Source organism: Mercurialis annua, linkage group LG3 (genome assembly GCF_937616625.2).
Source record: "Mercurialis annua linkage group LG3, ddMerAnnu1.2, whole genome shotgun sequence".
Classification (NCBI taxonomy): domain Eukaryota; kingdom Viridiplantae; phylum Streptophyta; class Magnoliopsida; order Malpighiales; family Euphorbiaceae; genus Mercurialis; species Mercurialis annua.
In genome coordinates, this window is record NC_065572.1 from 66109528 (window position 1) to 66130607 (window position 21080).

The window sequence follows — 21080 nt, forward strand, 5'->3', positions numbered from 1 at the left end:
AATTGTTCCATTATTCATATAATTATTTATTTTGTCTTTCTCTTATTCATAGATTTGTTTATTGCTACTGATTTGGTAAAGAACAAATTGATTTATGGTGCATTTGTAGTAATTTTATAATATATTTACGTTTTAGTGTATTTTTGGTGTATTTCTGCCATTTTTTAGTATATCTATGGTGCATTTACAGTGTTTATGGTGTATTTGCAATGTTTCATGGTATAGACCACAAAAAAACACTACAAAATGCCATAAATCACTATATATACACTATATATACACTAATCTTACACTATAAAAACACTATATATACACTATAAAAAAATAAAAAAAATTCCAGAAAAAAAAATCTATAAAAAAGTAAATTATTAAAAACTGAAAAATAGGGTTGTGCAATCGGTCTGTTCGGTCGGTTTGGTCGACCGAACTGAAAAAACCGAAAACCAAAATTGAAAACCGAAAAAGATATTTATGAAATTTATAAAAAAAAGATATTTTTGTAAATAAAAAAATCAGAAAAAATCAAAATTTGACAAGTAAAAAGTAAATAAGTTATCAAAATATGTATTTCAGGAAATTACCACAAAAAAATGGTGATGATATTCGTAAAAGGTTAAATTAACATGAAATTTTATAGCAGTATTTTATTTAAGATAAGATTAAAATTTTCCATAAACACAAAAATCTCCACTTTTCCAATGATAAAAATTTCGTTTCAAAAAAAAGTCTAATAATCTATGATTTTGGGTTTTACTATTCGCCGCCCCTTTTTATTTAATACCGCCCCTACAAAAGATATTTTCGCCCTTCTAGCAAAATCAAAACCAAAAAATTCTCTCAACTCATTCGAACAAATACGTAAAAAGTCGATTAAAATGACGGACAACGATTACAATTCATCGGGTAACGATTATCGATGTTCGGAAGTCCCTCCGGGACGTCCCCCCTTTTGCCGGCTATATTTTAAAAAAAATTTATAAATTGTTAAACGTAATTATTTATGTTAAATGTAAATTTATAAATTGTTAAACATAATTTTATAAATTGTTAAACGTAATTGATTACAGCGATCAGTTTTTTTTTTTTCAGAACATGGGTTTGATACTGATGTTATAGCAATTAGTTGGGCTAAGAATATTGTTATAGGGATTGGGTTTGAGTTAGTCATTTCGTCTCATAAGAACGAAAGAAAACGAAAGCTTTTGAGATGTGCTCGGGGTGAGTGTTACAAAGGTTCGGTCACAGATTCTGATTCAGCCGTACGAAAAAATATTAAGTTATACTACTAATATTCAGTAAATATTAATTCGATTAAGTTTTTAAAATAACTAAAATTACAAAAAAATTAATTATATATATTTTTTTAAAAAAAACACGGTTGCGACGTTTCCGGTCGCAGCCGGAAACAGCCACGTAGAATATGGTTTTAGTTTGAATGTATTGAGAAGTTTTAGTTTGGAAAAGGGTGAAGTGTAGGGGCGATGGATGGTAAAAAGAGGCGATATTTAGTAATCCAGATGATTTTTGGACTCTTGGTGTATAAATCTTCCGAGTTTTAATCTTGTTCGGTATACTTTTTGAGTATTAATTTCGGGGCGAATAAACCTCGTAACGTCCATTTTAAACTAACAATATTAAATATTGCTGACGTGACATTTAAAAATAAAAAAAATACACACACAGTCAACTCCACATCATTTGGCACATCAATAAAAACACCCTAAAATTTTGAAATATTTAAAATACCCTACATAAAAAAAAAATAAAAACTCTAAAATTCTTTCACGCCTCCCCCTGACCCACTCAGGGCCGCCCCCATTTTATACCACCACCCTCTTCGACTGCCTCCAGACTTCAAACGAGTTGGTTCGTCTTTTTAGTGGATTCGTCGTCTTAGGAGGACAAACCAGACACAATTCGTCCTGCTCAAAGGATGGCGAAGGCGATGATGTAGCGGAGGGCAGCGGGGGTAGCGGAGTGGGATTTTTATTTAATTAAATTTTAGGATATTTTTTATTTTTAATTGATTTTTTTTTTGTTAAATTTTAAGATTTTTCGATTTAGGTATTTAAAGGTAATTTTGGTATTTTGAATTTTTAGCATTTTTTTAATGATATGTTATGAGATGTTGAACTAATTGTGTGTGTATTATTTTAAAAAACAATAATAACCTCAAAATTAAAAATCGAAAAATTTACCGAATACAGTTAAAATTTAAAGAGTGAACTGTGCATTAATTGTCGGTGATTATTAGCCCATAAAAAAAACATGATTTCCGTTTTTGAGAAAAATATCAACTATTTAAAGTGAAAATGGCCATGAAAAGTAGAGGGCAAAAGAGAAATGGTGGGACAAAAAAGGTACTCCGTGGAAGCCACTAAAAGTCAAGAAACAAATGAAAAGAAAAGGAAGGGTCGAGATTATTTCAGAAAGAACTTTATGAAGGGATATCCTTTCTTACTATTATATTTATTTGAATTTTTTCAACGGTATATAAATTTTAAAAAATATTTCAAATTAAATTAAACTATTAGTCTAGTAGTCAAATTAAATTAAAACTTATCAATATAGCTTATTAAGTTAATTTTTTTTTTAATAATTTATATTTATATAAGTTAAATTTGTATATATTTATTATTATTATTATTATTTTGATAATTAGAAAGAAAGGCGCTTGTGGGAGGAATTTGTATATATTTATTATTATTATTATTAAACATGTTTTTAAGAAACTCACAACATTTATAAAAAAATCTAAATTTTTAGTACTTGTGATAATCCAATTTATTATATAGAATTGGAAATTTTACATAGGGTTATTAAACAAAAAAACTGCAATAATTATTGGATTGGAATTCCCTCTGAACTTGAGGGGTTATGTTCATAATCTACACCGTTCATTGTAAAATGAATGGTGTAGATTAATTTAATTAATATTATATCTTTTTGATCTACACAGTTCATTTTATAATGAACGGTGTAGATCGTGAACATGACCCTCTCAAATTTAAAATAAACTTGAGAGAATTCTAATCCATAATTATCTATTACAACTGATGCGACATATTATTGGTACAACAAATCATTGATGTAAATTTACTTTAAAAAAATCTCATATAGTAGAAGACACATATAGTTTAAAAAATAAGAAAAATATTAAATGTGTTTTTTTTTATACGTGATACGTTTGCTATCAAAGTAGCAAATTTGAGTTTGTATTGGATGAACCAAACCAAAGACGGGAGAAAAAGAGGTGTCGATATCTTATGAAAACCAGACCAAAACTCGGCTTATTTCAGCTCCATGCGCATATAAATGAGACAGAGTAGGTGTTGAAAAAGTAGATTGGTTCAAGGCCCATCGGCGGAGATTTCAAGTCTGACCCATCTCTTATATTCACCAAACCCCCGTCTTGCCCATAAACAGATTCCCTTCGTTTTCATTCACCTGAATTCAAAGTCCTATTCTTTTCCAGATTTTTTTCAGGGTTTGTTTTCTTCCCTATTTCTACTACATTTCCAATCTTTTTAGTGCGTGAGATCTGATGGCTTTTGTGTTTTTTCTTAATCGTTTTGTTTAATTGCGTGAAATGAAATTCATATCGTGAATCTTGTTTCCTTTTTGGTTTAGATCTGATGTGGATATGTAATAACTGCTAAGTTCAATTTCATGTATTATGCTGTTATCATTCTCTGCAATAATTTTGTTGAGCTTATTATGCCTGCATTAGATGTATAATTGAATCTCTGACCGTGCAGCTCCAAGTGGTTTCCATGGTTTTTTATGCATAATTTATGTTCTGCTGTATGACTTTTCTGGTTGCTTTGTCTACATGGAGTGTGTGTTCTTTTTCCATTTCATGCACAAAAATTTAACTTCTATTAGTTGCTCTTGCTTGCTAGTTGACTATGCTACTACATCTCAATTGCACTCTCTATTAGTTTTTGGCTGATTTTGTATTGGTTCAGTGTATTTTCAGGCTCTAATTAGAATATTTATTGGTAATTCTCTACCATTACTAAGGGTGTAAACGAGTTGGGCTACCACGAGTAACTCGAGATCGGCTTGAAAAATTCAAGTCGAGCTCGAGTTGATCGAGCTTCATCTCGACCCAAGTTCGAATATCAGTGCGAGTCTAAACATTCCTCTTTTAAATAAAAAATAATAATTTTTTATTATGATATTAACTTTTTATACCTCTAAATTTAAATGCGCAGCAGATAAATTGGTTAAATTATATACTTTATAGTAAAAAAAAGAAGTTACAATACATTAAATGTGTTTAATAATTAATTTTATTTTTATTAAACTTAAGTCGAGCTCGAGTAGCTCGAACTTCGAACTCGGCTCTGCCACCCCTAACCATTTTATAACATACCTGTTAAAATCAAGTGTTTGACCTTTCACAGTTTGTCTATCCTCTGAATCAAATGCAATGTTTTGTTGTTTTGCTATTTATTATCTTGATGTGTTGGTTGTGAGTGTCTTGCTAACTATGTTCACACTTTTTTCCTTTCAAAATAAATTTATGAATGCAATGAAGTTGCTTGTTTAGTCTTGCCTTAAACTAGATCATTTTGTGTGTAATAAAAGTGTTTTTCTGTTAAGTTTGAGATATTGCCGTCTATTGATGATTTCGAGTTTGGTTTTTGCGTCTTTCCTGTTCAATCATTTGAGTTTGTCTATCTTCAATAACATAATGTTTTTATTTTGTTTTATAGTTTTAGAAAATGGCAGCAACATCAGCAGCAACCTTTTCGATCGGATCAGCTGTTTCCTTTACTCCTAAAGCAAGCCAAATTTCACAGACAAAGCCTTATGCTGTGAGGTTCAACTCACAGAACTCAATTGCCAGTTATAGTGGTCTGAAGGCATCAACCTCTGTCTTCTATGAATCAGAGTCATCTTTCTTCGGGAAAGAAAGTGCTTTGGCGCTTGGACAATCTTTTGCCACAAAAGCCCATAAATCAAGAGATGCGTCACGGAATCATCTAAATGTCCAGGCATCTTACAAAGTGGCAATCCTTGGAGCTGCCGGAGGAATAGGCCAGCCCCTTGCACTTTTAGTCAAGATGTCACCGTTGGTTTCAACACTTCACCTGTATGATATAGCAAATGTCAAGGGAGTCGCAGCTGACCTTAGCCATTGCAATACACCCTCGCAAGTTCGGGATTTTACGGGGGCTTCTGAGTTGGCCGATTGTTTGAAAGGTGTGGACGTTGTAGTGATACCAGCAGGAGTTCCAAGAAAGCCTGGAATGACTCGTGATGACCTCTTCAACATCAATGCCAACATTGTGAAAAACTTGGTCGAGGCTGTTGCTGATAACTGCCCTAATGCTTTTATCCACGTCATAAGCAATCCCGTCAATTCTACAGTGCCAATAGCTGCTGAAGTTTTGAAGCAGAAAGGTGTCTACGATCCAAAGAAGCTCTTTGGTGTTTCCACACTTGATGTTGTTAGGGCAAACACATTTGTTGCGCAGAAGAAGAATCTCAAGCTCATTGATGTTGATGTTCCAGTTGTGGGAGGGCACGCAGGGATTACCATACTTCCCCTTCTGTCTAAGACGAAACCTTCTGTCTCTTTCACTGATGAGGAAGTGAAGGAGCTAACCGTAAGGATCCAGAATGCTGGTACAGAAGTCGTGGAAGCAAAAGCAGGTGCTGGGTCTGCTACACTGTCGATGGCATATGCAGCAGCCAGATTTGTGGAGTCTTCTCTTCGTGCACTTGATGGGGATGCGGATGTGTATGAGTGCACATTCGTGCAGTCAGATTCCACCGAGCTTCCTTTCTTTGCATCGAGGGTAAAACTCGGAAAGAAGGGAGTTGAAGCTGTCATTTCATCTGATCTCCAAGGGTTGACTGAGTATGAGCAGAAAGCACTAGAAGATCTGAAGCCAGAACTGAAGGCCAGCATCGAAAAGGGTATTGCTTTTGTTCAAAAGCAACCAGTGGCTGCATAGAATGAGTTGTATGATTCCCTAACTAGAGTAAAATGCAGGTCTTAACAAGCATAAGCAAAATTTATAGTTGGTTATCATTCAGCGTCGCATCAACAATTCAGTTTTGTAGGTTTTTTTCCTTTTGAAATTTTCATGAAGTACTATTTACAAGGAGCCATTTGGAGGCTGGAGCAATTATGTTAGTGCTGTAGATTTGAAATTATGCAATCAATATCATGAAGAGCTGTGTTTTTTTCTTGAATAACATTGTCGTTGCTGAGGAATTTACAATATATTTCTCTCTGTAATGGTAGTTAAATATAATCCGTTTCTCTAATTTCTTTTCATCAACCTCAGTAATGATCTCAGTGGTACAGAAACTGATGTTTTTCTATTCTCGAGAGCTTCTTTTATGCAAGAAAACGATTAACAGTGATTCAGTGAATGTTGAAACTACTGGCCTGTCCTTTCTTTTAAGATCAATGAAAGCTTATATTTGCACTCAATGTATTCGAAACCAGTTCACATTTCTCGGGGTTGTGTTATCCAAACCCTAAATGTCACCACCAATTAGTGTTTCCAATGTCACCACCAAGTAGTGTTTCCAAGTCTCATTACCAATAGTCATTGCATGAACAGCGTCCTTCGCGGAAATGATGAAAGCGAGTTCGATCTCTGATAATTACGTCTCTATTATAAACCCCTGAAAAAAACTTGGCAAAGTTGTGGCAATCCACACAGGTGCGTATATTCTTGGCTATTCTGATCTTGGTTCCAGGTGGTGTAGAAAGAACTGCAAATGCAAGAGCTAATTTCTCACTGTGATAAGAAAGTACATATCGTTTTTCTTCCGCATCCAAATTATGCAGTTCAGATGTTATTTCAACGACATAACCAGCAATTTTGAGCTGCTTATTAATCTCATCCAACATTTCGTAGATTTCATCTTTTCGAGGATGTGAGACATCATCCGCAACAAACTCATGAACCTCGCCTTTCAATTCAACTGAACTACAGCCAGGTGTAGTTTGTATTCCTTTCTCCTGCATAAATTTCCTCAGTTCTGTAACTTTCTCCCAATTCCCAACCGACGAATATATGTTCAACAGCAAAACATAATCCCCAGCCTCTTGAGCCTTAAGTTCAATCAAATGTTCAACCACACGTTCCCCAAGTGTAACATGGCGATGGATTCTACAAGCCCCTAACAAGGTCCTCCATACTGCTGAATCTGGCTTGACTTTCATCGACATTATAAACTCATATGCCTGATCAAGCTTCCCAGCACGACCTAAAAGATCAACCATACACCCACAATGATGAATATTCGGAGCTATACCAAACTCCCGGGTCATTCTATCAAAAAACAACATTCCCTCATCAACCATTCCGCAATGACTACAAGCAGATAAAACTCCAGTAAAGGTTTGATCGTCAGGAGAAACACCTAATCTTTGCATCTCTTTAAACGCTTCGACAGCTTCCCTCCCGTACCCATTCATTGCAAACCCCGAAATCACAGCACTCCATGTAACCACATTTTTATTAGGCATACTCTTAAACACGCCATAAGCCTTGTCCAAACATCCACACCGCGAGTACATTGCAATAAGAGAATTACACAGATTCATTCTATCACCATATCTACACTCTTCAATATGAACATGAACCTTTTCGCCAAATTCAAGCGCGCCCAGGTTCGCGCAAGCCTGAAGCAGAAGCAAGCAAGTAACATCATCCGGTTTACACCCAAACTCACCACTTACCATACCATCAAACATACCCAAAACATCCTTAGTCCTATGATTTCTTATAAAACACGAAATCAAAACATTCCAAGCAACAATATCTCTTTGAAGCATTTCATCAAACACTTTACACGCTTCATTACGCTTCTCCGAAATTGAGTACAGCTCCATCAAGTTAGTAAGTAACAAACTATCTGATTGAAACCCATCTCTTAAAATCCTAGCATGAACTTGTATACCGCCCATTAAAGAGGCCATGCTAACAAAACACTTAATAACGAAGGATAAAGATACTGGGTCTACACGTAGGCCTTTTTGCCTCATTTCTTGGTATAATTTAAACCCTTCAACTGGTGAATTGCTCATAGAGTAAGCTCTTATCATGGTGTTATATTGGTAAACGGATGGGTTTTGTGTTTGAGAGAAGATTTGGCTGGAATAGGTGATATCCTGGACGGGAGAGAGTGCCGCACGAGACAAGAAAGGGAAAGAAATTGCGGGTTCTTGAATAAGAGAGGTGCGGATTAGCTGAGCGTGAATTTGATGTAATTGGGACTTTTGGGTGCATGATTTTATCAGTGAAATTAAACTTGAGATTGGCTGTGATGTTTGATTCATTTGGTTTCTCTTTGGCAAAACTAGTTTTGTTTTGAATGGTGGCTGGCTGTTTTAAGAATAGGCCAAACCCATCTTAGGTCCCTCTACTTTCAAAAAAATTTAATAAAATTGTTTTTTAAATATATGTCCCTTTTCATTACACTTACCGTAAAGAACGCGCATTCTATCGAATTTAAATGTCCGTCTAACCGGACAATGTACCGCACATTATTCAGATAAATAAAGAATAATAAGTACTAAGAGTCCATTGACTAAAAAAACTTTAAAAAGAAATTAAATAAATAAAAATTTAAAAATACATTTTCTTTTGTCATTTTTGATGTAAATATTATGAATCATTTAACAATTACTTTAAAGAGAGATTGGATAAATTAAACAATTAAAAGTATGTAAATTTTTTGATAGGTTAAGCCTTAAGAATAATATGTTTGTACTTTTACTTTTGCCAATTAAATGACATACTAATCGATCATGTCAATTTACAAAGTAATAATTTCTTAAATCAAATAAAAATTGTCAGGCACTAAAAGTTAGTACTTAATTTTGTTCTAAGATAACTGAAGTGAAACAGTTAGATATTTTGAAGTGCATTAGATATAACATTTGATTGACATGATTACATAGGAATGTAGTTTATACGGAATTAATTATTTGATATATTTCTCCAATAGATATGAATTGAAGTTATTAAAAATAAGCTAATCTTTATAGTCAGAATGGTGTCTTTTTAAACTTGATTCTCTAACTTATGCATGACTAAACAGATGGTAATTAACTAAGTTGATCCAAAGAAAAAAAGAACAGAAATGATCATTATGTAAATGATAATTCAAATATATATACAATGTAGACCAAAAAGAGTTTGAAAACAAACTAAAACCAAACATAAAATTAATAACAAACTAAAACAAATTTAAAACTCAAAACATCAACTTATTAGCATGAGAAAAAGGCTCATTCAAAAGGAATTTAATCTCTTCATCATCCTCATCAAAACATCCATTGCTGCCACTAGAAGAAGAAGAAGAAGAAGCACTATCCATTACACTCATAAGCTTCCTCTTCTTATAATTTGCCTTAAAACAAGCCTGTCGTAACCTCTTCGTCGTATGTTCCAGTTCCATGTCTGGCATTTCCTCCAATAATTTCTTCTCCCTCTCCAATATTTCAATTGCTTCTCTCACTCTCTCCTCATTATCGTCCCCTTGCACCTTCTTCATTTCCTACACACATAAATCAAACAAACTTACGCGCTTCGTAAAATACTTTTAAAACTCCGAAACTCTATATTTATAACATATTTTTAAGTACCTGAACGTTTTTTATGAGCGTTTGGACGCTCATCAGCTTCCGATGAGGCCATCGTCTGATACCTAATTCTCTGCATCGTTTCTTCAAAAGGGTTAACCCGACGTTGAGTTCTTTGGCGGCTTGAGTAATCGGCGTGTAAAAATATTTTGAGATTACTTGTCGCGTTAAATCTTTGGTAATACTTTTATTTTCCTTTTCTTTACATTTTCTGTTCTTCAACTCTCGAGCACTATCGGTTGTAGTACTGTCGCATAAAAGAAGCATTTGACGATTCTGCGGCTGAAATAAAGATCCTAACTCGTTCCAACCACAAACTTCACTCGTATCATCTGAAATTAACCACAGTAATGAATTAAATACTATTATAAGATTGATGCGTATACTGAAATTATACAATAGATAAACAATTAAGAATTAAGAGCATGCATGATACGGAAACGACACGACACGGATTCGGAAAAACGTTATTTTTTCAAAATAAAAGACATAAAACGTGGGAGAAACATGTTAATAATAATTAAAAAAAATATAGGAATATATTTATAAAAATAACTTATATATATTAAATTTATATTATACATTTATGATAATTAATAAAATAAATCATTTTAATATACTCAAAATGTACATTCGTCTACGAAAATAATACTATAATCCAGCAAAGAATAAGAAGATGTGATGCATTATACTACCATTTTGAATGAGTTTCCGGTTTTTGAAACATTTTAAAACAGGAAATGTAACTTTGTCGAAGTTTCCGTCTTTTTTAGTTTATTTACGTACCTTCAATATCCAATGATGCATACAAAGGATCATCAGGGAATCCAGGGATAATATTGTAGCTCTCCATTAATGGACATACGTCGAGATAACTTTCTTGAATAGACAAATCCGTTTGCCAATTCATATAAAAACTCCCACTGTAAGAAAATTAATAATTACTTAAACCTACTTAAATACATTACAAACAGCAAGAAATATAAGGAAAACAACTAAAAAAATAATAAACAAATATAATACCAAAAATCAGAATAATGGAATTGATTTGAAAACTCAAACTCAAACGGGTCGTCTATGGGCACTATTTCATATCCGGAACAGCTCTGAAGAAGTGAAGCAGCGGCCATTTTTTGCAGAGAATGGTTATAAATGGATTTAAGTTTGAGGAAGAAGATGAGTCACAAAGAGGAGTGTATACTTATATATATATGGTGGATATTGGGAAATGTAAATTGGGAATCTTTAATGAATCTAATTAAATAATTTAGAGGGAGATTGTGCGCCGTCTTATGATATAACTGGCTATGCATGATGATTCATGAATAATCGCAATTATTTTCATTAATTGTTTGAGAGTTACAATACTAAACTCTCTATTCAGATAGTAGAATTTACATTAATGAATCCATTAATTAACCACGTCCGGTGTGAATATATTTTTACTGCTCCTAATCACGTTTTACTGTAAAATTAAAACTCAAATGGTGAATACAAAATCATAAAAAAACAAGTTTTTAAATTTTCTTGGAAAGGAAAAATTTAAGATAGTTTTGGATAATTATTTGCATGCATGGAAGCCACATGTAATTATGTAATTTCTTGCAAGGTATAGCTGCTGCTGCTGCCATTTTTAGAGTAATCAATTTGTTGTTAGTAATGATTATGAAGAAAACAATCCAAATTAAGCGTGCAGAGATGGTAATTTATCTTCTTCACTTTGTTAAGTCACTACAAATTTGGCTAACAAAGACTAGTACTAGAGTAGTAGTAGCATAATTTCAATCTTTTAAGTTCATCAAAAAACATTAGCAATGATGCAATTTCCTTTACTCAGTACAAAATTTGGTTCAGCTTCTTTAATTCAGAATAATCGTAAAAACTAAAGATTATTAAACCGATTAAATTGTAAAATTATTTAGTTTTTTTATTAGTGAAAAAATTAGTTAAAGTTAATTTTTTTAATAAAGACTTTTTATTAGCTAAAGTATATTTTTTTAACTAATAAAAATTGAAAAAGCAACATTTTGAAAAAGTTAGTTAAATAATATTCTAACTTATTTTTTAAAATTTTCTAAACACGTAAATACACTACAAAGAATTCAATATTTGGCAACAAATTCTTTTGTAACTAATTTTTTTTGCTGCTAAAAAACATTTTGCAGCATTAATTTCGAAAGTTGCTGCCATTAGTTAAGTTATAGCCGCATTTTACAGTAAATTTTGTTACCAATTATTTAAGGCAACGTTTTACTAGCAGCAACATGCCACAATTTTTTTTTGTTGCTATATGTTAATAGTAACAATTTTAGCATTTTTGCTGCGAAGTATTTCTTGTAGTGATACTAGTATATTTGTTGGTACAATACAATCTTTTCTTACACCTTGTTTATATATCTAGTCAAAATGGTAGCAATCCTTTATACCTTATTTCAAAATATTACCATTGTGTTAATTTGTATCATTTTGATGTTTTTTTTTTCATTTTAGTGTTTCCGATCATTTTAAATATTTTGAAGTTGACTTGACAATCTGTAAATGAAAGACCTTATTCATTAAACACTAAATTTAGTTGTTACGTCAGGTTCAAATGACCTAACATTGTTTGAATAAGTTTATCTAAAACAAAAATTAAAGTAATGGTACTAAAATAATATAAATTAATAATAGTATCATTTTAAAAAATTATAAACTATTGGTGCCATTTTGGCCAATAGCCCTGCATTTTAAATTAAAATATTAAGCAATTATTTTATTTAAGAATAATTATATATATATATATATATATATATATATATATATATATATATATATATATATATTTATTTATAGGGGTAAATAAGCCTTTTAATTGTTGAATTTTTTATTAAATATAAAATGTGGCATATAGTTTGAAACATAAAAATAATAAAATGACATGTCAATTCAGTATATTAGGAATATTGTTTTATAATGCTACACGTTTAGATTTTATAAAAGTAAACATACATATGTTCAGGGACGGGACGTATATATATATTTTAATTACAATTAAAATTATATTTATAATTGAAAGGCCACTGCATACGTTGTATAAATATTAAATAAAGTTATATATGTTGTGTAGATATTTTTCTTTATTGGTTAAATTGATTAAACAGTGAATCAGTAGGCTTACGATTTAACCACTAGTTCGATTTTTTCATAATCATTATCTCCCCTTCTCTTTAAAACAAAATACTACATTATCTCAGCCACCGTTCCATAACACCTAAATTCCCAAATGACTGAACTGAAAGAAAAAGAGTTACCACTACACATTTTTTATTTTTATTTTTATTTACTGGAAATAAATTAGTGAAGCAGTTACAGTTAAATTGGTGGCGTAGTTTATCCTTATTATATGCAAAATTTATATCCTCCTTTATTATTAATAATGGCTTCTTAATTTTAAGAGTACGGTGAAGGTTACACCACTAATTAGTAGTAGTAATTCCACTTCTTTAATCGTGTTTTATTAAGAGAAATTGGCAACATTTCATCAATAATGTTCTAAAAGGACGCAATGATATATTTTTATCATACGATTATGAAAATGTACGCTTTGTTTGGTTCAATTAATTCATTTCTTTTATTTAGTAAATAATTAACTTTTTTTCCTTTTATTTGCAAATAAATTTATTTAGCAGTAATTCATAATGATATATGGTGTTTTGTTAAATCATAGTGTGGAGATTTATTTCTAGATGAATTATAATTCGAATTTGTTTTCCAAGAGATATACAAGATAGAATATATTGCATTTTTAATATTTTTTTCTTTTCGCTTACAAAGAGACGTCAAGGCCAAAAAAATTAAAAAACTCTATACATACGAGGGAGCGAGACACCAATAATACTTTCTATAATGAGATTAGAAACCCTCGCATGCATACCTTAACCCTCAAATTACATTTTCGTATAAAACAAATCCGCAGTTTGCGTTTTCGTATCAATAAGACCCCTATGACACAAAAAAGAAATTTTAATTCTAATTTAATACTAATTAAATATAATTAAAATTCTAATTAACTAAAATTCACTCAAATTAAAAACCTAATTAAACTTAAAATTGTTGCCAGCCACCCTAATCCATCGCCTGACACCCTATCCACCACCGGACACTCGGCCATCCACCGCCGACAACGTTCTCAGACGAGAACAGTCCCTCTGTTCTCAAATTTGAGAACAAACATTTGTTCATCAGTAGATGATCTGTTCTCATATGAGAACAGATTGTGTTCACGTTTGAGAACGAGAGGATGTTGGACAAAGAAAATATTAGGCGGAGGAAAGCCAGACTGGCGGTAAAAGAGGACGTTAGACGGCGGTGGAAGAAGAAAAAAGACAGTGGTGGGTTTCATGGCGGAAGATATTTTGGAAGCATCGAAGAAGAAGAAACGAGAGAAGCAAAAAGAGTAAAAAGGTCTCAAAACTTTAATAAAATGATTATTGGACTTTTAAAATTATAAATATAATTACAAATTATAAATTAATTAGAATTAATTAAAAAATAAAATGAAATATGAAATATTAATGGTCTTTTTAAACTTTTTTCTATTTTGAATTGGAGAATGTTATACACGCATGGGGGTAAGAATGGGGGGTATGAGTGGGGGAGGGTTTTTTGTTACAAAAACGTAAGATGCGGTTAGTTTGATCTAGTTTCTTTGAAATTGAATAATTTGATATTTCGTGTCAAATTGAGGGGGTGAATTGACCCTTTGTTTAAAAAAAAATCAAATGTCTCATAATCTTACTATTACCTAGAAAATATTCAATAATGTGAAAATAATAAGATTTTAAAAGTTTGCTTTTATTTTTCATTTATGTTTTGTCCAGCGAGTCTCTTCAATAAACATATAAATTTTTTATCTTTAAAATATAAATTCTCTCTCTTTAAAATTTAAAAATTTATCTCTCTTAAAATTTATAAATTTCCACTAATTTTTTATTTATTAATTTTTTCTTTAAATATTATATCTAAAAATTTATGACTTTTCTAATTATTATATTTTAAAAATTTATAAAAAAATGTTAAATTTTATATCTTTAAAATTTATAAATTTTTTTTAAGGCTTTCTTTAAAAATTTAGAAATTTTCTACCTCTTAAATATATGTTTTCCTTTTCTTTGTAGAATTTATGGTTTTTTTTAGGGTTAATTGCAAATTCATACACGAACTTTACCCTAATTTGCAATTACAACATGGCAATGTTAGTAACCAACTTTACATTTTTGACAAATCGATACACCAAACACGAGAAACACTAACGTGGACATCGTAATATACCGCCATGTGTCGTTGCATGATTGGTCGGTGTACCAATTTGCCAAAAAATAAAAGTTGGTCACTGACATTGTCAAGTTTCAAAGTTTATGTTGTAATTGCAAATTGGGGTAAAGTTCATGTATGCATTTGCAATTAACCCTTTTTTTTATCTAAATCTTTCTCGCTTTAAAGTATATAAATTTTCTTTTTCAAGTATTCTCGCTTTAAATTTATAAACGTGTCTCCCTGTAACATTTTATCTTTAAAAATGTATGGATTTTCTGTTTTTCGAATCTATGAATTTTCTATGTCAAATTTATTAATTCTAGGGTTAATGTCAAAAAAATCACAAACTTTACACGTTTTCTCATTTTAATCACGAGGTTTGAATTTTCTCATTTTCATGCACGAACTACCACTTTTTCTCAAATTCATGCACGGTGTTGAGGTGGCACTCATTCATTGGTGTAAAATGACCTCCACCTCAGCGAATTACACCAATGGAGCCGTGACACCTCAGCACCATGCATGAATTTGAGAAAAAGTGATAGTTCGTGCATGAAAATGAGAAAATTAAAACTTCATGATTAAAATGGGAAAACGTGTAAAGTTCGTGATTTTTTATGACATTAACCCGTAATTCTATTCACAAATTATGAGTTTTTAATTTTCTAAAATGAGATTGTAGATGAGGCAAATTTAAATTATGCTTGAATTTTAAAACTATTTTCACAGTTACAAGAATAATTTAATCATTGCAATAAAATATATTTCATCTCTTGAAATTTACTTACAATTTTTTTTTTAATTTTATGGAGATAAATTTACTAAAGAAATATAATTTTTCGAGAAAAAAAAGCACTTTTTTTTGCTTAGTTCATTTTTGCCATTACTATTTTTCGAAAATTTGAGGGATTGACTTTTCTTTAATTAGGGAAATAACTTCTCTAATAAAATCTACATAAATTCTAATTCACAATTACATCCTCCAAATCAGCTGACACCTTACTAAAAATTTAAAATACCTCTAAAAACCTTAAAGTTTAATTAAATAATTTATTTTAAAAAAAAATAATCAAACTAAACCCGATTTAACCGAACCTAAAACTGCCCACCCAATTTCTAAATGTCGTCAACCACCACCACCCATCGCCGCCACCAACCGCCAGTTTTCCGACCACTGAACGCCTTCTCAGGTGAGAACTCGAACCGGTCGTCTTCTCACCTGAGAAGTCGAATAGCAATTCGTCTTCCTAGACTCAGATAAACTGAGAAGACGAAACACGTCTTCTTAGGGGAAAACCCAGATGGGTTTAGATGGGTTTTCCCATGAGTTTAACTAACAGGTTTGTTTGTCAAGAATAAATTTGTCTATTCGTCAAGAACAGGTCTGGTTTTTGATGAACAAATTCTCTATGTATCTATTGTATCTATGAGATCGAGTATGGAATTTTGTTTACTCACTTTAAATTGAGTATCTGTTTCCCTCCCTTTCCTGCTAAGATTGGAAATCCTGTATTTTACATATCCATACGATTGAGTCTGTGGATTTCCGAAATAGTGTAAAATGAAATGCTTCAAATCGTTGCTATTTGACCCGGATCTGTTCTAAAAAAGTCGAGACATTTCGAATTGTTTGTTAACACGGACAAAGTCAAGGAAAACCTCTGAAATTATTCCAATATTGGACCTTGGACATATAATAGTTCAGAATCCTCTTTAGAAAGAAGATCTTTTGTCTCACAGTAGTATGCTCCAGTCCCCTTATGAAACTTTCGTTATTTGGTTAGCCATATACTTTACATGTTAAATTCTAGCGATTCACATGGCATCATCAAATGATACATGTCTTGGATAAGAATGGTGGATGGGTGGCGGCAGGTGGGTGGGTGCCGACAGTGGATGGTCGGTGGCAGGGATTGGCGACGGTTAGAAATTTAGTATTGTAGATTGTTTAAGTTTGATTGCATTGAGTTGGTTTGATTAAAATTTTAAATTATTATTTAATTAGGTCTTAAGGGTATTTTAGGTATTTTAAAATTTTAGGATTCTTTTAGTGAGGTGGCGGCTCATATACTTTTTTTAAATGACAAGTCATCATTTTTTTATGGTGTTAGGTGTTAAGAGAATTTTAGACGAAACGAGTTTACAGGCCCGTCAACCATAATTTAGGGGTTTCGTACCATTTTTGGAACTTAGGGAGTTTAGTGTAAGCGGATCCTAAAGTGAGATGTCATCGGTGATTATTACAATTTAATGGAATTACAATATAGAATTCAAAATGAATTCCTAAAAAAATGGAATTCATTATAACCAAACATTGGATAAGTTATTAATCCGCCTATTCCAAATATTTGAAATGATAAAGTTGAGATACTTTCTTTTGTGTATTCTATTTAATACTATCAAAATTCAAACACCTATGTGATTTAAGCAAGAAGAAATACTTGCAAGAAACTTGTATGGAAATTGCATAAACTCAAACAAGCATAGATGGGGATAACCAACACTATTCAGAATCACAACAAAAATTTCACCTTAACTATGTAAGGTAAACTAGGAAGAAAAACAATTGTGTATTCTATTTAATACTATCAAAATTCAAACACCTATGTGATTTAAGCAAGAAGAAATACTTGCAAGAAACTTGTATGGAAATTGCATAAACTCAAACAAGCATAGATGGGGATAACCAACACTATTCAGAATCACAACAAAAATTTCACCTTAACTATGTAAGGTAAACTAGGAAGAAAAACAAGTGATACTTCATTTTCCTTCTACATGCCTTTTATCAAGTGAATCGACAAACAGTTCAGTTCCTTGGTTTACCGCCTCTTCCATAGCCACGCCCTCGCCCTCGGCCCCTACCACCCCTGCCACCTCTACCGCCACCACCACCGCCTTGTCCTCCATGATGACCCTTGCCATTTCCATCATACTTTATTTTCATATCTTCAGGCAGGGGAAGTATTTGATCCACACACTTCCTAAAGCTAAAATCATCTGTAGTGTCGTCATTCCTGACAAGGAAGAAGCATCGACTCTTCCACGTTGGATGGAAACGGACTTGGAAAGCTTGGATTCCAAGGCCAATCTTTTTCTCAGGATCAGAATGGCCCTTCTTTAGCAAGTCCAGCAGCACCAAGTGCTCATACTGCAATATTTACCAACAACCGAAGACACGTTAACATGATCTCTAATGTTTCCAATCAACCGTAAACAGGTGAATCGTTATGTGCAGCCACGAAGAATTCATGTATGAGTGTGGCAACAATTAATCAGAACTCACCTAATGCTATTTCTGATTAATCAATTAGAACAGGGCCCATGTGCAATAACAATCTAAATCACATCACTACATGGAAAATCTTCTTAATCAGTTCAGCAAAACAACAGTCTAGCTTCATATAATTTTAAATTACTAAGCTTGTTCATAATATACAGACTAACCAAATTTAATTAATCCAAAAATTGCAACTTTTTGTGATAAAAAAAATATAATGATAAAAAGGTTACCTTGTTGAGATTGAGATTGGCAGGCCAAGTGTGAATTAAACTAAAGAAATAATCAAACATTTCCACTGCAGACCCGAATGTCTTCGGACCCAAACTAACCGGACCCGATTCCTTCTCTTGTTCATTTTCTTCTCCTTCAAGCGTCTCCAATCTTTCTTCTTCTACAGACTTATCAACCTTCTGCTTCTTTGATAAGTCTTCGTTTTCTTCCTTATTTTCTTCCCTCTCTCGTTTGGAGCCGTTAACGGCTGAATCTTCGACAGAGACATCCATGTCGGCGGCGGATTCTTCAGCAGCGACATCCATGTCGGCGGCTGTTGCAGTGCCGACTCGCTCCTCGGTGGGCTGAGTGGGTTCTGTTGCTTTCTCTTCTGCCATTGTATGAAAGGAAATAGAGAAAGCTAAAACCCTAATTGAAACCTCTCTGTCACTTTATATTCGCAGAGTTTTAAGGCTCGGGGCCCGGGCTATTTGTTTTTCGACCCGAATCTGCAATTTGATTCTTCCGACCCGGATCAGCACTTCACAAATTTTTATTACTTAAAGGCCTCTTTAGATAAATACCTGATGGAGTCTGCCTTCTGAACCGATGAGTGAACCTGCAAAACAGGGTAGAAGCTAACCGGACGGGGGTTGTCCGATTAACTCTCCGATGCTAAAGTCAGTCTAGAGCTTTGAGCAGCGTTTTGAGTATATGAATGTAATTGTGATTCTAGGCATACCTCGTGCTCCTTTTATAGTAGTCGAATATACCTAGTAGAGTTGTATTAGGCAGGTGAATCCTACTTTGTAGGGATTCGGCAGTATCGTAGAGATTCTCCTGATTTGTCGGGATCTACCTTAATCTGATAAGAATCCTATTTAGGAACGTCTTCCTAAATAGTCTTATCTTCCTAAAGTAGAGCTTATCCTTCCATATGTAGTGTTTGTGTCCGAATAGGACAATATTTCCATACTTAGTCGTTTACCCGAATCCCGGACCTGACGCGCTCTCGGCGGATCATGTGGGATTCGGTCTTTATTAGCGTGTTACCGAATCTTAGAGATTCGGCATCTCCTTCATATCTTTCGGTCTTCAGGGGGAGTCCGGTGTCGCCTGAGAGTGGATCTCCTGCAACTCGGCTCCATTATACTTACAGTAGGATTCGGTATCCATCATTAGCCCCCCCCGCAAGTGAGCTGAAGTAGTTTGGCATTTATGCCTTAGTGGATTTTAGCTCTTTTGGAGCTGAGTTCTTTTATACGGGCGAGTCGTTTTGTATTCCGGGCGAGTCGTTTCATATGTTTGTGGGCGACGTTTCATCTTTAGTAAGATTCTGCGTTGCCACGTGTTGTCCATCAGTAGAGGGTTATGACTGGATGAATGACAAGTGTCTTCGTGCACTATTAGTTGGTCCTTATTTGTAATTATGGGATCTCGTCTTTTCAGTTTCTTTGGTTCAGGCTATATAATTGCTCATTTTCTTTCATTTTCTTTCTTCTTCAACCTTTGCTTTCTCTGCAACTGCTAACCTTCGATTTCTTCAAGCTTTCTGTGGGTTTCCTTCTTCTGCAGTCAAGATTCCTCGTTTTCAAGTTGCTCCTTACCTTTCTTTTGATCCTGCGTATTTGCTTGCGAGGTATTTTACCTTTTCTCTAATTTAATTTCTTGGTAGTTTTCCAGTTTTGATTTTATTCCTTCTGTTCTTCTTGTTCTTCGTCTTGTTCTTCGTCTTTTCCTTTCTTTTGATCTTTTAGAGTTTTAATTTCATCATCATTCCGTGTTCCCCCCCCCCATTTTAAAAATTTTAAAATGTCAGAAGTAACTGAGGGGGCGAAGGGTGCTCGTGACGAGCTAGAATATACCCGGAGCTCCTTGTCAAGAGAGCAGATACTTGGTTATGCCGAGGAATTTAACTTTCCTGAGTCGTATGTTATTCTGAGACCGGCAAAATCGTATCGGGCGAATCATAGCACCGATTCGCCTTCCAAGATAGTAATTTTTCATGAACAGCTTTTAGCGGGTCTTAGGTTTCCCTTAGAGTCTTTAATCGTAGAGGTCTGTCATAATTTAGGTGTTCCTTTGGGTCAACTGCATCCGAACGCGATTCGCCTTCTTTGTTCTTTTATGGAATCGTGTAGGGTTCGGATGCAGGAGCCTTCGCTTGCTCTTTTTAATTATTTTTATGTTTTCTCCCGCCGAAAGGGTGAGGAATTTATTTTTGCTGGTGGTCGACCGAATCGATCTCTTTTTAGTCTTCCTTCTTCTTTGAAGGGTTGGACCCCTAAGTTTTTCTTGGTTCAGCACTCTTCTTTCTCCTCTTTTTCGCGGAGTTTTACTTCTAGTAAGGTTTCGCTTACTAATGTACCTGATCTGGCTGATGGGGAGAAGGACTTCGCCCTGTCTTTGCTGTCGGATTGTCGTTTTGATAAGCCCAAGTACAGCGTTCTTTTAGAACAATATTTGAGTCGCCGTGAAATACTTTTGGCGGGTCTTCCTTTAGAAGGTATTTTTCTAATCTTTTGTTGTTATGTTTTTGTTTTGTAGGATGTCGACTTCTCTTGAACATTTGCTTGACAATTTTCATGTCGATATGACTGTAGATATGGGCGAGGTCACCAGTGGCGTTCCTAATCCGTCTACGATCGCCGTACCGGATCCAACGCCTGA

General features: G+C 33.4%; 4 protein-coding genes across 5 annotated transcripts; 1 reads left to right on the forward strand and 3 right to left on the reverse strand.

The window, feature by feature from the left end:
* The first annotated feature begins 3237 nt into the window (after nucleotides 1-3237).
* Nucleotides 3238-6213, forward strand: LOC126673100 (malate dehydrogenase, chloroplastic). 2 transcript variants are annotated; one of them, XM_050367084.2, is made up of 2 exons: nucleotides 3238-3487; nucleotides 4722-6213. In XM_050367084.2, the coding sequence occupies exon 2, from the start codon at nucleotides 4731-4733 to the stop codon at nucleotides 5967-5969; it is 1239 nt and encodes a 412-aa protein (XP_050223041.1). In that variant the 5' UTR covers nucleotides 3238-3487; nucleotides 4722-4730; the 3' UTR covers nucleotides 5970-6213. The 2 variants fall into 2 exon arrangements, with proteins under 2 accessions (XP_050223041.1, XP_050223042.1); XM_050367085.2 differs by lacking the exon at nucleotides 3238-3487 and adding an exon at nucleotides 3803-4127.
* Nucleotides 6183-8391, reverse strand: LOC126673099 (pentatricopeptide repeat-containing protein At3g47530). Its single transcript, XM_050367083.2, has one exon. It carries the CDS (start codon nucleotides 8312-8314, stop codon nucleotides 6563-6565), a length of 1752 nt encoding a protein of 583 aa, XP_050223040.1. The 5' UTR covers nucleotides 8315-8391; the 3' UTR covers nucleotides 6183-6562.
* An 843-nt stretch (nucleotides 8392-9234) lies between these two features.
* On the reverse strand, nucleotides 9235-10752 carry LOC126675362 (protein RKD1). The gene is made up of 4 exons (XM_050369995.1): nucleotides 10646-10752; nucleotides 10409-10545; nucleotides 9626-9984; nucleotides 9235-9537 (listed from the first exon to the last, which is right to left on the reverse strand). The coding sequence occupies exons 1-4, from the start codon at nucleotides 10750-10752 to the stop codon at nucleotides 9235-9237; spliced, it is 906 nt and encodes a 301-aa protein (XP_050225952.1).
* Nucleotides 10753-17547: 6795 nt separating this feature from the next.
* On the reverse strand, nucleotides 17548-18852 carry LOC126675363 (protein EMBRYO DEFECTIVE 514). The gene is made up of 2 exons (XM_050369996.2): nucleotides 18431-18852; nucleotides 17548-18068 (listed from the first exon to the last, which is right to left on the reverse strand). Exons 1-2 carry the CDS (start codon nucleotides 18806-18808, stop codon nucleotides 17727-17729), a joined length of 720 nt encoding a protein of 239 aa, XP_050225953.1. The 5' UTR covers nucleotides 18809-18852; the 3' UTR covers nucleotides 17548-17726.
* Between the last annotated feature and the right edge of the window lie 2228 nt (nucleotides 18853-21080).

Bases quoted from the DNA above. Each gene is read 5' to 3' on its own strand.
- LOC126673099 (XM_050367083.2), bottom strand. From the start codon at position 8,314: ATGAATCAAACATCACAGCCAATCTCAAGTTTAATTTCACTGATAAAA.
- LOC126675363 (XM_050369996.2), bottom strand. From the start codon at position 18,808: ATGGCAGAAGAGAAAGCAACAGAACCCACTCAGCCCACCGAGGAGCGA. The intron at 18,069-18,430 runs GTAACCTTTTTA...TAAATATTGCAG, and splicing joins CCAATCTCAATCTCAACAAG to TATGAGCACTTGGTGCTGCT.
- LOC126673100 (XM_050367084.2), top strand. From the start codon at position 4,731: ATGGCAGCAACATCAGCAGCAACCTTTTCGATCGGATCAGCTGTTTCC.
- LOC126675362 (XM_050369995.1), bottom strand. From the start codon at position 10,752: ATGGCCGCTGCTTCACTTCTTCAGAGCTGTTCCGGATATGAAATAGTG. The intron at 10,546-10,645 runs GTATTATATTTG...ATTTTCTTACAG, and splicing joins TTCCATTATTCTGATTTTTG to TGGGAGTTTTTATATGAATT. The intron at 9,538-9,625 runs GTACTTAAAAAT...TTATGTGTGTAG, and splicing joins CGCTCATAAAAAACGTTCAG to GAAATGAAGAAGGTGCAAGG.